General features: G+C 36.8%; 3 protein-coding genes across 6 annotated transcripts; 1 reads left to right on the forward strand and 2 right to left on the reverse strand.

Moving 5' to 3' along the window:
- Positions 1-1,545: 1,545 nt before the first annotated feature.
- Positions 1,546-2,109, forward strand: LOC140878580 (uncharacterized). Its single transcript, XM_073282192.1, has 2 exons — positions 1,546-1,784; positions 1,884-2,109. The coding sequence occupies exons 1-2, from the start codon at positions 1,546-1,548 to the stop codon at positions 2,107-2,109; spliced, it is 465 nt and encodes a 154-aa protein (XP_073138293.1).
- Positions 2,110-7,207: 5,098 nt separating this feature from the next.
- On the reverse strand, positions 7,208-7,666 carry LOC140878582 (uncharacterized). Its single transcript, XM_073282194.1, has 2 exons — positions 7,522-7,666; positions 7,208-7,482 (listed from the first exon to the last, which is right to left on the reverse strand). Exons 1-2 carry the CDS (start codon positions 7,664-7,666, stop codon positions 7,208-7,210), a joined length of 420 nt encoding a protein of 139 aa, XP_073138295.1.
- Positions 7,667-8,963: 1,297 nt separating this feature from the next.
- LOC140884108 (RNA-binding KH domain-containing protein PEPPER-like) lies at positions 8,964-12,353 on the reverse strand. 4 transcript variants are annotated; one of them, XM_073290777.1, is made up of 4 exons: positions 12,229-12,353; positions 10,511-10,600; positions 9,323-9,430; positions 8,964-9,212 (listed from the first exon to the last, which is right to left on the reverse strand). In XM_073290777.1, exons 1-4 carry the CDS (start codon positions 12,283-12,285, stop codon positions 9,111-9,113), a joined length of 357 nt encoding a protein of 118 aa, XP_073146878.1. In that variant the 5' UTR covers positions 12,286-12,353; the 3' UTR covers positions 8,964-9,110. The 4 variants fall into 4 exon arrangements, 3 of the variants coding, with proteins under 3 accessions (XP_073146878.1, XP_073146880.1, XP_073146879.1); XR_012150551.1 differs by having other exon boundaries at positions 8,966-9,212; positions 10,511-11,560; positions 12,224-12,260; XM_073290779.1 differs by lacking the exons at positions 10,511-10,600; positions 12,229-12,353 and adding an exon at positions 9,638-9,735 and having other exon boundaries at positions 8,966-9,212; positions 9,323-9,404.
- Positions 12,354-14,572: the final 2,219 nt, after the last annotated feature.

The following is a 14,572-nucleotide window of genomic DNA, read 5'->3' on the forward strand; positions in this document are numbered from 1 at the left end:
TAAGTTTATTTAAGTTATTTGGGCTAAAATATGATTTTTGGGCTTAGTTTAAGTTAATGGGCTTAAATGTTTTTATTTAGGCTCATTTATGATTAATTGCTTTTAATTAAAAATTTATTTCTTTTGGGCTTTTATTTAAGTTTAATGGGTTTAGAATGAGTGATCAGCAGTCTGGACCAACCCATGAAAATTTACTAAGTCCGGAATATATATTTAATTTATTTTTATGCATGAAAGTTATTTTCAAGTATTAGTATTTTTATTAAGAAAAAATTAATTAAATATATATTACGGACACCTTTTCAGTGTATGCATTAATGAAATTTTACATGTTATAATTATTATAAATGTTGAGCATGAAAAATATTTTATGGAAATTAAAGTTATGTGGCAGCATAGAGGTGGTTTACCACCGAGCACAGAGGTAGTTTACTACCGTCATAGAGGTGGTTTTACCACCGAGCACAGAGTAGTTTTACTACCAGCATAGATGTGGATTTATCCACCGCCATGTACGATGGTTCTTAGACTGATCAGTCGCTCATGATTACAAGCCACATTCATGGATATAACCTAAACATTTCTTTTTGATTAAGACATGCTCCAGTTATGTTATGTATAATATGATATAACACGTGGATGTTATTTTATGATGAAAGTTATGACATGAAAGAATTTAGATACATTATTTTAAGAGCATGCACGCATGGTCATGGATTATGTATATGTATTAGTATGATTATGTGATGCATTATTTTAACCCTTGTTACAAAGGTTTAGACATGTTGAGCCTTTAGGCTCACTACGCTTATATGGTGCAGGTGAGCATTAGGATTATTATGTAGCTCCTACCGGTGGCGAGGACGTATGAGTGAGCATGGCAGTGGCCCCGTGACCGTCGCATTGAGTCTTAGCATGTTTGAGTACTTTTGAGAATTTATAAAACATGTTTCGTATTTTCAGTTTCCAGTGGTTGAGAGAAATAATTTTATTATGTTTTCGCATTTCAGATTTATGGATTTTTACTTAGATATTATTATTATTTTTATTTAGCATGACGTGAGATTTTTAGTGGTTTAATGTTTATTATTTATTTAAGCTTTTGTTTTAAGAGTTTTATTTATTAGCAGTATTTTAATGTTGATACATATATGTATGGGCATATATGTATAGTTTTTATTTAAAAAAAAAATTCAGTAAAAATTTTAGGACGTTTCATTTGGTATCAGAACCATAGTCCTTGGAGGGTGAATAGCCTGCTGTTCGAAGCTCAGAAACCGCACTGCCAGTCTGTAAGTTTTAAGTGTTTTAAATTATGATTTATGCATGGGACACAGGAGTTATGTTTTATTGATTTATGAAAATAAGAATTTAAACTTACGACAGTCTTAAAGTCAAAAAAATATTAGTTATGCATGGCGATTTACGTGGGGAAATATGTGGTGGTGCAGTATGTCTCCTAGACAGATGAACAGATGCGGGAATCTTCCAACTCCTCCTTAGCAAAATCCGCTCACAGCACTGGAGCAGGCCAATGCTAATATGATGACAGGAATCACTGCATTGCTGGAGCAACAGGCAACACGACCCCGACTTTCACACGACGAAGACGTTGCGGAACGGTTCCAGAAGAAGGGACCAAAGGAGTTTTCTGGTGTCACTGATCTACTCGTGGCTGAGGGGTGGATCCGTTCCTTGGAGATCATATTTGCTTATATGGGACTCACTGATGCCGATAAATTAAAGTGTGCGGTGTACATGATGAAAGACGATGCAGCCCTTTGGTGGGAGGGCGCAGTTCGAGGTGTGAACCCATAGACTTTGACGTGGGAGGAGTTCAAGCGGATGTTCTTCGCCAAATATTTAACTGAGGATGTGCGCAGCCGAATAATTCGGGAGTTCATGAGTCTCCGGCAGGGGGACAAGACGGTGGTTGAGTATATCAAGCAGTTCGAGAGGGGGTGTCATTTTGTGCCCCTGATTGCTTATAGTGCGCAGGAGAAGATGAGACAGTTCGTCGATGGGCTTAGGGCGGACATCAAGCATGATGTACGCATGATGGATGTCACCACTTATGAGGCAGCGGTGAGTACGATCCGAGGATGGTAGGAAGGAGATTTTGAGGGAGCAGCTGAGGAAGAGGCCGTTCCAACCATCGTACCACGAGTCGTATCCATAGTAGGATGCAAAGAAGCAGTCCACTGGGCCGTCGAAGGGCCCAAATCCACTGAGACAGCAAGGAACTATCGTTCCTAGTACATAAACACTACCTCTCTGCCAGAAGTGCCAGAAGCCCCATCCAGGACCATGCATGAAGGGATCAGACATGTGCTACCATTGCAAGGAACCGGGACACATATGCTGCACTGTCCCAAGAAGAATGCTGTCGGATGAGTCTATGTGATGTAGGCGGAGGAAGCAGTACCGGATACTTTGCGCATCACGGGTAATTTTACTTAACGCATTAAATTTTTCATATTCGGATTGCTCGATTCGGAACTACATGAGGAAACGTGTTCTTGCCCCGAGTTTGTTTCAATTTCGAGGACGAAATTCCATTGAAGGGGGAGAAAATTGTAACGCCAAGAAATTCGTCACGTAAATTCGCATGCATAACTAGGGGATTTTATAATTTTAAAATAATGTGAAAATGAGTTAAATTGTTTTATGAGTTATTATGTGAATTATGTTATTTATTTGCATGTTTTAAATATTTTTCTTCGACATTTAAATCTGTATGATGTGATTTATGAATTTAGTTGAGAAAGTTTATTTTATGATCGCGTAGACGGGACCGTGGACGGACGAGATGTTGTTTTCACCCAAAATACTTTATGAGATTTTTAAGAGCCTTAAAATATTATTTTAAGGTATAATTTGAAGAAAATTATGGTATTTATATATATGTATATTTATAGGTCCGTTTTTATCTAAAATAAGTCATTTTAATGACTTTTATTAAGCTTTAAAAATCCCATTAATTATAATTTCGGGATTTAAGGTTAAATATCAGATTTATATTGTATTTAAGAGTTTTAAAATTATATATGTTTAGAGTATATATTTATCCTAATTAATTATTAGTTAAATTATGTTAAATTATCTCCTAAAACCCTACTCTATTCACGTTTCTTCCTACCTAGCCGCCTCCACCTTCTTCCTTATCCTCTCTCACGTTTTTACAGCAAAATCACTAGCCTCCATATCCGATTCTTCAAGGTTTTTAAATTAGTTTGAAGGTTCGTTCGTCCCGGCGAGCCTGATACGCGTCGTTTGCGTCGTTTCTTGCAAATATTTATCAAGGCACGTTTCGAATCCCTTTTTGAACACCATTTAAATCATTATACACTGATTTATGCATAAAAGATTGAATGTTGCATGTGTATATTGTTGTAAATTCTAAGGCTCGTAGTAATTTACTTGGAAGAATATCAGAAAATCTCATAAGTTTATTAGAAAACTGCTAGCCTTTTTATAAGGCTTACAAACATAAATAAACTTGAAAAAGAAAAAAACGTTCTACACAATCTGAGAACATGGAACAAATCACAAAAGAAATAGTCAAATGTCTTAAATAATTGGAATTATTAAACAGAAAGAAATCCTAACAGAAATTGACAACTTCAATTCAAAAATACTCAACAATTCCTCCCCTAAACTGATTGCGGTCTTGCATTCAGTTTATTCCTGGTACCTCACGCATGCCGAGCAGAGCACGCAACTTCAAAAACGCATCCAGCTTAAGTGATTTTGTCATAATGTCTGCAACTTGTTCTTCTGTGCCACAGTGCTTCAGCTCAACAATTTCATCTTTGGTTAAATCACGCAAGAAATGAAACCTTACATCAATGTGTTTGCAGCGTCCGTGCATGACTGGATTCTTGGATAGCTTAATGGTAGAAGTATTGTCGCACCACACAGTGGTACACTTGCCTTTAGAATGACCAAGTTTCTCTAATACTCTCCTCATCCATACCGCTTGACATGCACAGGAAGCAGCAGCCACAAACTCTGCTTCAGTAGTAGACAAAGTAACTACAGGCTGTTTCTTTGAGGACCATGACACAGCTCCTTCATTGAATAAGAACACATAATCTGAAGTGTTTTTCCTGTCATCCATATCTCCTGCATAATCACTATCTGTATATGCTATTAATTATTCACTACCTTTCTTTTGATAAAAAATTCCCAATTCCACAGTACCCTGCAAATATCTTAATACCCTTTTTGCAGATTGCAGATGCAACTCGGTTGGATTTGCCATGAATCTGCTAATGAGACACACCACATACATCAAATCTGGCCTTGTTGCAGTTAGATACATAAGACTTCCAACTAATTGTTTATACATAGTGGCATCCACCTTGACTCCATTTTCATCTTTTGTTAGTCTAACACCAGGAACAATGGGATTCTTCACACTATTACAATTTTCCCTATGGAACCTTTCCAACACTTCTTTTGCATATTTCCTTTGACTGATATAAATGCCTTCAAAACTTTGTAAAACCTCCACACCGAGAAAATATTTCATCTTTTCCAAATCAGTCATATCAAATTCAGAATGCATAGAATTCTTGAATTTAATAAACATATTCTCATCATCGCCAGTAAAAATCAGATCATCAAAATATAAGCTAACAAATAAAATTTTACCTTCATCTCCTGTTTTTATGAACAAAGTGTGTTCACAGTTGCACCTTTCAAATCCTTCCTTGACAAAGTATGTTTCGATTCTGCTGTACCACGCACGGGGGGCCTGTTTAAGGCCATACAATGCCTTATTTAATCTGTACACCTTATGTTCTTCACCTTTCTTTTCATAACCTTGTGGTTGCTTGACAAACACTGTTTCATTCAACACACCATGTAAGAAAGCACTTTTGATGTCAAGTTGATATAAACTCCATCCATTTCGAGCTGCCAAAGCTATTATCATTCGAATTGTATCCCATCTAGCCACAGGTGCAAACACCTCATTATAATCTATGCCATGTTGTTGTGCATACCCTTTTTCCACCAACCGAGCCTTACATTTGTCAACCTCGCCATGTTCATTGAGTTTAGTTTTAAAAACCCACTTTACTCCAATTTTCTTTGCTCCTTTAGGCAATTCTGTCAACTCCCAAGTCCCATTCATTTCGATTGCTTTTATTTCTAAGTCCATTGCAGCCCTCCACTTGGAACTTTCAACAGCTTCTTCGAAAGTAGTTGGATCTGGAGTGGATGTAAATAGGACTAGATTATGCTCAAATTCTTCTTTTGACCATTCTCCCCCACTTACATAGTCTTCCATCCAGAATGGTGCTCTTCTATTCCTTATTCTTGGTGAGTTTGGCGTGCTTTCTCCAAGTGTTTGAGTGTTTCCTCCTCCTAATGCAACTTCAGCTTCTTCACTTTGATCATGCTCACTTTCTTCATCATCACTTCCTCCCCATTCGAGCATATCAAATCTGCTTTCTTCACAATTTTTCCTCCCCCAGTTCCAAATCTCATTTTCTTCAAACACCACATCTCTGCTGACAACTATCCTCTTTGAAACTGGATCATAAAGTCTATATGCTTTAGACTCTTCACTCATTCCTAGCAAAACACATTGAATACTTTTATCATCCAGCTTCTTTCTCTTATTTTCTGTTACATGAACATGGGCAAGGCATCCAAAAACCCGAAATTAGTCGACATTGGGTTTAATTCCACTCCAAGCCTCTTCAGGAGTCATGTCTTTTACTGCCAGTGTAGGACTTCTATTGAGCACATGCGCTGTCCAGTTTACAGCTTCAGGCCAGAAACTTTTTGGAACTTGCTTATCAGATAACATACTTCGAACCAAGTTCATTATTGTCCTGTTCTTTCGCTCAGCCTCCCCCATTTTGTTGGGGCATGTAAGCAGCAGTAAACTGCCTGCTAATGCCATTAGATTTGCAAAAATCATTGAAGATGATAGATGTGAACTCTCCACCCCTATCAGTGCGCAAACAATGAATAGAAGACCCTGTTTCTTTCTCAACAAGATTTTTATAATTTTTGAAGATAGTAAAGGCTTCAAACTTTTCAGCAAGAAAAAATATTCACACCTTGCGACTATAGTCATCAATAAAGCTTATAAGATACCTCTTCTTACTGTTGGAGATAGGAGTAATGGGTCCACAGATATCAGCATGCACCAATTGTAGCCTTTGCGACGCTCTCCACAAAATTTTCTTTGGGATTGCATCTCTATGTTGCTTTCCCACCATACAGGCTATGCATACTTTGGATTGTTCCTTCAATTGTGGTAACCCCTTCACCATGTTTTTTTTCTGCAAAGTTCTCAAGCCACTGAAGCTTAGATGCCCATATCTGCGGTGCCAAAGATGATTGGTATCTTCAAGCGTTACTTGGAAACAAATGGGAGTGCTTGGCAGAATTTTTGTATTCAAAATGAACATCCTGTTTGCAGACATGGTTGTTTGCATAATGAGTCCTTTCTCGGGATGGTAGACTCGGCATTCTCCTTTTTCAATTAAAATTGATACACCTCTTTCTTGCAATTGGCCAATACTCAGCAAATTATTCTTCAACTCAGGTATATAGAAAACGTTAGTGATTACCTGAGTAACTCCAGCAACTTGTAGTCTAATGTTACCTTTTCCCAACACAGTCATTTTAGAATTATTCCCGAGTTTCACAGATTGTCGGAATTCTTCATCAAACTCTGAGAACCACTCTCTATTGCCACACATATGATTGCTGCACCCTGAATCAAGGAACCAAACATTTTCTTGCTTTGATTCATTAAGCTCCACATGTGACATTAGTAACATCTCTTCATTTTCCTCAAGCTCAGCATAATTTGCTCCTTTCTCCCACGTAGGACATTCATACTGGAAATGTCCTAACCGATGACAGTTGTAACACTCAACCAAGGCTTTATTAAATGATTGTCTTCCTCTTCCTCTTCCTCTTCCTCTTCCTCTGCCTCTCCCTCGAGGGGCTCCACGACCACGACCTTTTCCTCTTCCAGGGAATTTATCATCGTAAGTTACCTTTAATGCCTGCTCATCTCCTCTATGCCCGTTCATCCTCTGCTCATGCACCAACAAGTTGCTCTGCAACTCATCAATGGTTAAAGTGTCTAAGTTATTAGACTCTTCAACCGAACACACAACATAGTCGAACCTTGCGGTCATTGATCGCAGAATCTTTTCAATGACCATCACTTGAGTTATTTTTCACCGTGAATCTTCATCTTATTTGCTATGGCAAGAGTTCGAGCAAAGTATTCATCAACACTTTCTCTTTCTTTCATTTGTAAAATCTCAAACTCCTTTCGAAGTGCTTGGAGCTGTGCTTTTTTGACTCTTGTGGAACCCTGATACTTCTGCTTCAAAGAGTTCCAGATGTCCTTGGCAGTATCCTTGTTGAGAATGGTCTCCATGATGTTCCGATCAATCGCCTGGAACAGATAATTCTTGACCTTCAAATCTTTTAGTTTCTGATCTGCAATTGACTTTTGTTGAGCTTCAGTAAGCTAAACACCTTCTGCTGCTGCAGGAATTCCACTTTCCACCAAACTCCAATATTCTTTTGAACGAAGAAAATTTTCCATAAGCATGGACCAATGATCATAATGTCCATCAAACTTCGGAATTGCTGGTTGAACGAAGTTGCTTTCAGTTGTCATACTTCGATCACTCTTTTCCTTCCTTTTTTTTTCACAAACGCTCACCCCTCTACTTTTTTTCTTTTGGTTAAGGAATCTGCGGTTCCTTATTTTCAAACTGATACCACAATATTGTAAATTCTAAGGCTCATAGTAATTTACTTGGAAGAATATCAGAAAATCTCATAAGTTTATTAGAAAACTGCTAGCCTTTTTATAAGGCTTACAAACAGAAATAAACTTGAAAAAGAAAGAAATTTCTTCACAATCTGAGAACATGGAACAAATCACAAAAAAAATAGTCAAATGTCCTAAATAATAGGAATTATAAAACAGAAAGAAATCCTAACAGAAATTGACAACTTCAATTCAAAAATACTCAATATATGTGGTTTTAGAATAAAGATCTTCATGTTCATGCCAAGCATTCACGTTTTATTTACATGTTGGCTTGTTTATGCATGATTTTGATCCATGGGCTGTTCGATGAGCTAACCATCGGTTTAAGGGTCGATCTAGGGTTCCTTAGGGTCAGTTTTGAGGGGTATTTTGCATCTAGAAGTGGCTAGTTGAAGGCTGAACAGGAGCCATGTAGGGCTGGGCGCGCAGGTTTTTGCATGAGGTTTGGGGGGCTTTGGCCGAGACATGAAAGGCTTGGCTCGGTTCAGGAATGGTCCCAGGGTTGCGTCTGGACCATGGGGTGGTTTAGGTGTGGGAGCTCCGGTCTATGGTGGCCGAACCTGGTCGAGAAAGGCAAGAGAACTCGGGTTGCACAGGTTGCACGGTAGTTTCGGGATTCCCGGAAACGTGGTTCGCTAGGGCTGTATAGGTATCGGTTCAAAGCGAGGCATGGCTCGTTTGAACAGCCCAGACGTGGGCTACGTCCACTAGTAGAAAAATCGCTTAAGACTTCGGTTAATAACCGAAGTCGTAGGTACTTAATTACCGAAGTAGTGTCACGTGAAGTAATAGGGTACCTTTTTACTTCGCTGAATCACCGAAGTCTTATACCTTAAATTACCGAAGTATTTGGTCATTTTTTGAAAGCAAAATTGGACCGGTGCCGAAGTAAAAACATATATTTTACTTCGCTCATTTCATAAGTTACGAAGTAAAAAGTATGCTTATACTTCGTCAATTAAAGAAATTGCCGAAGTAAAATGTATTCTTTTACTTCGATTTTTAATGAAATATTCAAAGCAAAAGATATGCTTATACTTCGGCAATTTCACTAATTGACGAAGTAAAAGACATTCTAAAAAACAAAAAAAAAATTAAAAATAATATAAAATTTTCAATATTATAAATAAACCAAAATTTAAAATTTTAAAAATAAAATTTAATATACAATTTTTTAGTATTATAAAACAATCGAAATTAAATTCTAATGCAAGTTGAACTTGTGAAGAGGTGCCTTTTATCTCCACGGTGATTTCATCAGGCAGGCCCCTACTCTCTTGCACAGTTAGAATGTCACCACTAGTGCGTCTAATGTAATCAATATTTCTCCCTGAACTCCAATTATATCCTCTGCATAAGCAAGTGGTACTTGCATTGTCTGTGCAACCTGCCACAAGGAATCAACATGACATATTTACAGGAATAAATAGTGCAAGCAGTAACATCCAACTCCTAAATTCAATGAACAGAAGCAATATTCAAAGTACATGCCCAAACCTGAGTGACAATAGGCCCGCCAGAATGTCCTATTGCTGAAGGGCGACTTCCAAGTCCATGATCTTCTCCATAAACTGAAAGTCTGGACGAACTCAAATTAATAGTTTCCTATCATGAAGTTTAAGTGGCTCGAATTAATAGTTTTAGAATGAAGAGTAGTGCATTGTGGATGCAACCCTTGAGATCAACCAAAGACTGTTTGAAAGGATGGTAAGAGCTGCAAAAATCTAAAAATACAACTAATGCTAAAAATCAATTTTTTAATACCTAAAGAAAATAAAAAGTGTATGCCCTCTCAGAGAACAAAAACTTTACCTGATTCGTAAGCTCCATGATGCGAGGTTCTTTTTCCAGATTCTCTCCATTCATTTCGAATTAATGATGTGAAGTCACCAATATGCAAGAGGGTAAAATTATAGTTAATTGTAATGTGGTTTTTTACCCATGAAAAAATAGTTTATAGTGACAATAAAATATAAAGGATTACCCGCACTTCTGAAAAAAAGGATTACTTGCATTCTGGAAACTCATGCACTACAGTTTAGTTGAAAAGCCAAAGATAGGACTGTAGTAGTGCTGCTTGCTCAACGGAAAATCAAGGCACCCACTTTTTCAGGAAACCAAACACCAATTCGTGAAAAATTACATAATCAAGAAGGAATAATATCATAAAATGACAAAATTCCCTCTCTTATGCCTTTTCTGCTGTTTTAATCAAAAAATCAGAATGATCATATCCCAATAATTTGACGAAGCATTGCATGGCTAAAATAACCATGTAATCTATAAATTATCCCTTAATATATCCATAAGGCCAATATGCTAGTTCACATAATCACAATAGATATTCTAGTCCAGCCACAACGAGACTCTCATCTGTGGCGCATGATATATTTAACATAATTTGACAAAAGAAACAAAAATAATAATAATTAGAGGTGAGGATATGTTTTCATATGTTGGTTACATTTTTTATGGATTATTTCTGTCAAAAAGGATACTATCACAGATAGAGAGAAACTAGAGGAAGAATTCAAAGAACTTGACGCACATATTTAACCCTTTTAAATATATGACAAGAAACATTACAGTTCAACTACATGAACTTAGATTGGCTGGAGAGCAGCAGAAACAAACTAAAATACAAACTAAATATTTTACTTGCATTAAAACTAGACAAAATCTTACCGTGGTAGTGTCATTGACATGATGGATATTGGGAAGGCCCCTTGAACCTCTTAAAAGTATTCTTTCATCCGCATCCAGTTTCATCATATCCTAAATATTCCAAGAGTTTGTGAAATCCTTTCTGCCAAGAATATATTACAGGAATATATATGCATGCTAATAATTAATTACACGCATCCAAAAGAAAAGAAAAGGAAACTAAACACAGCCAATATGGCTAGGGAATTAAACTGGAAGATTTAAATATTAATTATTTGATTTCTCGGTTATTAAAACACTAGCTTCTTAAATATATGATATATAAGAATATAAATGGAACAAGCTAGGTACTTAATTAATTAATTATAAAGGCGGCTGGCTCGATCGTACATATATAAGTCGATCAACTACATTGTTCATCATCGATCCCAAAAAAGACAGTACTGCTGCAAGCTAATATATCAAACGTTATACCGATAGTATTTAGACATAAAATGATCTTGATTAATTATTAATACCAAAACAAACCATATATATATAGATCCATATGCAGCTAACGCTTCTTCTCTTCTCCTGATCGATCCAGCTTCTTCTAGCTAGCTAGCTCCAAATTAAATCTGTATATATAATATATGATGTGCAAGAAATTAAACCAACTAGGTCCATGTCCGTTTCTTGGGGATACTCCGCGCAGATATGCGAGAGGATCATGCCTCGGAGCCACTAGTAGATTCCTATATTAAACTACAAAACAAATTACAAGTATTTCTTCGACCCTCAGCTCTTCGTCTTTTAAGTATAATATTTGCTTGATATGGAAATGCACCCTCTATGACACAAAATTCTGAATCATTGTGTAATCAAAGTAACGCTGGTGTCAAATGCTAAACGAATTAACTTTTAACAGCCTCGGCAGTGCATTTCCATATCATATATAGCAACGAATAGGAAAAAGGAAGAAGAAAGCAAAAAAGAGGACTAAACAGCACCGAGGGGACCATCCATCTCAAATACTTCATTGAATTGCAATGAATTTCATCCGATGTTTAATGAAAGAAATTCAATTTGCATCTGTCAAAATAATAATTATCCATTGTTAATACCATATAAAATATACTAACACATCAAGATGAATTCAAATTTTTATTTATGAGAGCCTAAAATTTAATATGTATGATTCTTGATAGTCAAAAATTAGCTTGTGAAATTTCAGTTTGTATCAATCAATATATGATTGTGTCTTCTAGGTTAGCATAAATATAGGTACCTGTTTTTTTAAAAATGTATGATCACTAAAGGTGCAAGTCATTTTTTCAATAAGTAAAACAAGAAAATTTTGCACCTTCTAGTTGATAGAGTTCCACCATTGTATCTCGGCGTAATATTTTGTCCACAACAGTGCAATACAAAAAACTATTATTAACTAAAACCTGGTTCTTATAGCCACCAACAGATGGCATGAACTCAAATCAAAGGGTGTAGCTCAGGTCATCAAAAACATTATAAGACTAGTTCTTGGAATCTAGGCTTATCCATCCCGTAACTCACAACCTAATTTCTCGTACCATGGACCCTCACAGTGAAAAATCTCAAACTTTTAGCTTAGTAAATCACTTGATTTTGTTTTCATCCTAGTTCTGAACTTGGCTTTCAACTCAGAAATATAAACAAACTCATGCATAGATTTGCCATGTAGCTAGTTCTCAGCAATTTTATTTAACTTTACTCTTGTACCTTACATCAAAATAACGATCCACCCAATCATTTTTCCAGTACCTAAAACTTAAACAATGCATTGACCTCCAATCAACATTCAACAACCTCCAAAAACTCTTATTTTCAGGAGTCCGAGATACAGCTCCTCCTGCAATCAAAGAAATCAGAAAGATTTCCGTAAACGCGTTCAAATTTTCAAAAATGAATACCAGAAACTAACTTCAAAGAGCAACAAATAATTATTCAATCGGCACCAAATACTCACAGCAATTGCATTGCAAGCAGCGCATTTATTGTCAATGCGACAGATGATGCTAAAATTGCAATAACTATGAACAAAATAGATTTTGAATAAAAAAATTCACCATTTTTGCTCTCTGTTCAAAAATAACATTTCCTGCCAAAGTAAGGGTCAAATGAAAAACAACCATCAATCAAGCTCTATTAGCAAGTAACAGAGACTGAGTTTTCCTACCATCATCTGTTGTGTCCTCCATCTCTGAGGGTCGATGAAAGAAATCATACTCATTTTATGATATTCTAGGAGTGTTACTCTCTATATTTTACCATAAATTTCCTTATTCTGTGGCTGCCAATAAAATTTATTTCATCCACATCCAGTTTCATCATATCCTAATTATTAGCATCCAGTTTCATCATATCCTAAATATCCTAAACAAACTAAAATACAAACTAAATATTTTACTTGCATTAATATACAAAAGTATGCAGTACCCAGGTGAAATCCCAAATGCTCAACACTCAATGCATAAAAAGCTTGAATTTATTTCATTCAAGCTAACCCAAGACACATCAAATTACAATTTCTTTAAATATTCTCAGCCACATGGGATTAGCCAGAGGCCCAAAACCCAAAACGCAGACTTGCCCTTATAATTTATACAAGAGTCCAAAACATATGCAAGTGACGTACACAGAACACAACAAAACATGAGATTAAAAGACAACAAAACAACCTGAAATCGAACATAACTGAATCGGGCTGGAAAGAAATAGAGTTTGGCTCTGATAATTTATATTTTGAATCTAAACTAAATGACAACAAAACAACCTGAAATTGAAGAAAAAATCTTCGGAAAACCTGTGGAATGTGACTGAAACCAGCCATGTTTTTTGATCGCAATATCAAACTTTTAATCAAAGAAAAATCACCTGAAGATCGAAGAACAAAAACTCGTACAGCTATAGCAGAAACAGGGGCGACAGGCTCGAGCTTCAAGTCACGAGTTCTTGGAAATTTTGATGTCAAAATGAAGCTTGGAACAAGCTCTACCCAATTTTAACTTCAATCGGGAGTTTTCCTCCGCTGGAAGTGGTGGTTCGAGCACAGGCCATACCTAAGCACATACCACTAATGTGCGATTCATTAGCATATTTTTAGTTTCTTCGAGGGAACAACGATAATGAAACATTGAAAACCAAAATAAAAAGAGGAAACTCGAATTGATTTTTAAAAAAAACAGAACCCGATTTCAGGGAAAAAAAATAGAAAACTCATCCAAAAAGTACATTTAAAACCCGAATCGATAGGAAAAGAAAAGGATTCATACAATTATTCCATCGACGAGCCGCTCCTGGTGGTGGTTGAAGGCCGGAGTTGTAAATCGGCGAGGCGCTCGGGCTGAAAAAGGGGAACGATGGAGTTTGGGAAAAGGGGAACGATGGAGTTTGGAAGACATCGAGCGGCTCCTGACGGTGGTGGAAGGCTGGAGTTGTGAATCGGCGGGGAGCTAGGGCTGAAGAAGGAGATCGATGGAGTTTGGAAGAAGGAGATCGATGCAGTTTGGGCTTTTCACGATCTGTAAGTCGACTACAATAATTGATTGAAGGTTGGAAAGATAAGGAATTTACTTCACAGCTTATCAATAAAAAATTTATTTTTCCCTTTTTTACTTCGGCAAACAAATATATGCCGCAGTAATATGTTCTTAAAAATTAAGTGAAGCCCGTGTTTTTTAAAATACTGAAGTTAAATATTTGTTTTTACTTCACTTGTGTTATGACCGAAGTTGTTTATTACATACTACTTCGTAATTAATAATTGCCGAAGTAAATTATGCCGAAGTAAAATGCGAAAATTCTACTAGTGGTCTGGGCGGTGGAGCTTCGGCCATTTGGCGGCCGGAGCTGGCCGACAGCAGGCCATAAACCTGCTGCTACATGGCCGATAGTAAAGAGCATGGGGGGGAGTCTGTACGTGATTGGGTTGGGTAATTGGGTTTTTTTATTATTATTATTTGGGGTTATGGGTTTTTTAGGTGGTTTGGGCTTGGGTCTTGGGTCCGGGTCTGGGTCAGGTAACGTCTTGATGGGTCAAATTAATTTTAGTCCGGGTCTAGACTTTTA

The sequence above is a fragment of the Henckelia pumila genome, chromosome 2 (genome assembly GCF_033568475.1).
Source record: "Henckelia pumila isolate YLH828 chromosome 2, ASM3356847v2, whole genome shotgun sequence".
NCBI classification, from domain to species: Eukaryota; Viridiplantae; Streptophyta; class Magnoliopsida; order Lamiales; family Gesneriaceae; genus Henckelia; species Henckelia pumila.

What these genes read in the sequence shown, in the direction of transcription:
- LOC140878580 (XM_073282192.1), top strand. Translation starts at nt 1,546, where the DNA reads ATGACAGGAATCACTGCATTGCTGGAGCAACAGGCAACACGACCCCGA. An exon ending in AAAGACGATGCAGCCCTTTG is followed by an intron (nt 1,785 to 1,883) that starts GTGGGAGGGCGC and finishes GGATGTGCGCAG; the next exon opens with CCGAATAATTCGGGAGTTCA.
- LOC140878582 (XM_073282194.1), bottom strand. Translation starts at nt 7,666, where the DNA reads ATGACAACTGAAAGCAACTTCGTTCAACCAGCAATTCCGAAGTTTGAT. An exon ending in AATTCCTGCAGCAGCAGAAG is followed by an intron (nt 7,483 to 7,521) that starts GTGTTTAGCTTA and finishes AGTCAATTGCAG; the next exon opens with ATCAGAAACTAAAAGATTTG.
- LOC140884108 (XM_073290777.1), bottom strand. Translation starts at nt 12,285, where the DNA reads ATGCATTGTTTAAGTTTTAGGTACTGGAAAAATGATTGGGTGGATCGT. An exon ending in GGGTGGATCGTTATTTTGAT is followed by an intron (nt 10,601 to 12,228) that starts GTAAGGTACAAG and finishes TGGAATATTTAG; the next exon opens with GATATGATGAAACTGGATGC. An exon ending in GCGGGCCTATTGTCACTCAG is followed by an intron (nt 9,213 to 9,322) that starts GTTTGGGCATGT and finishes TCCTTGTGGCAG; the next exon opens with GTTGCACAGACAATGCAAGT.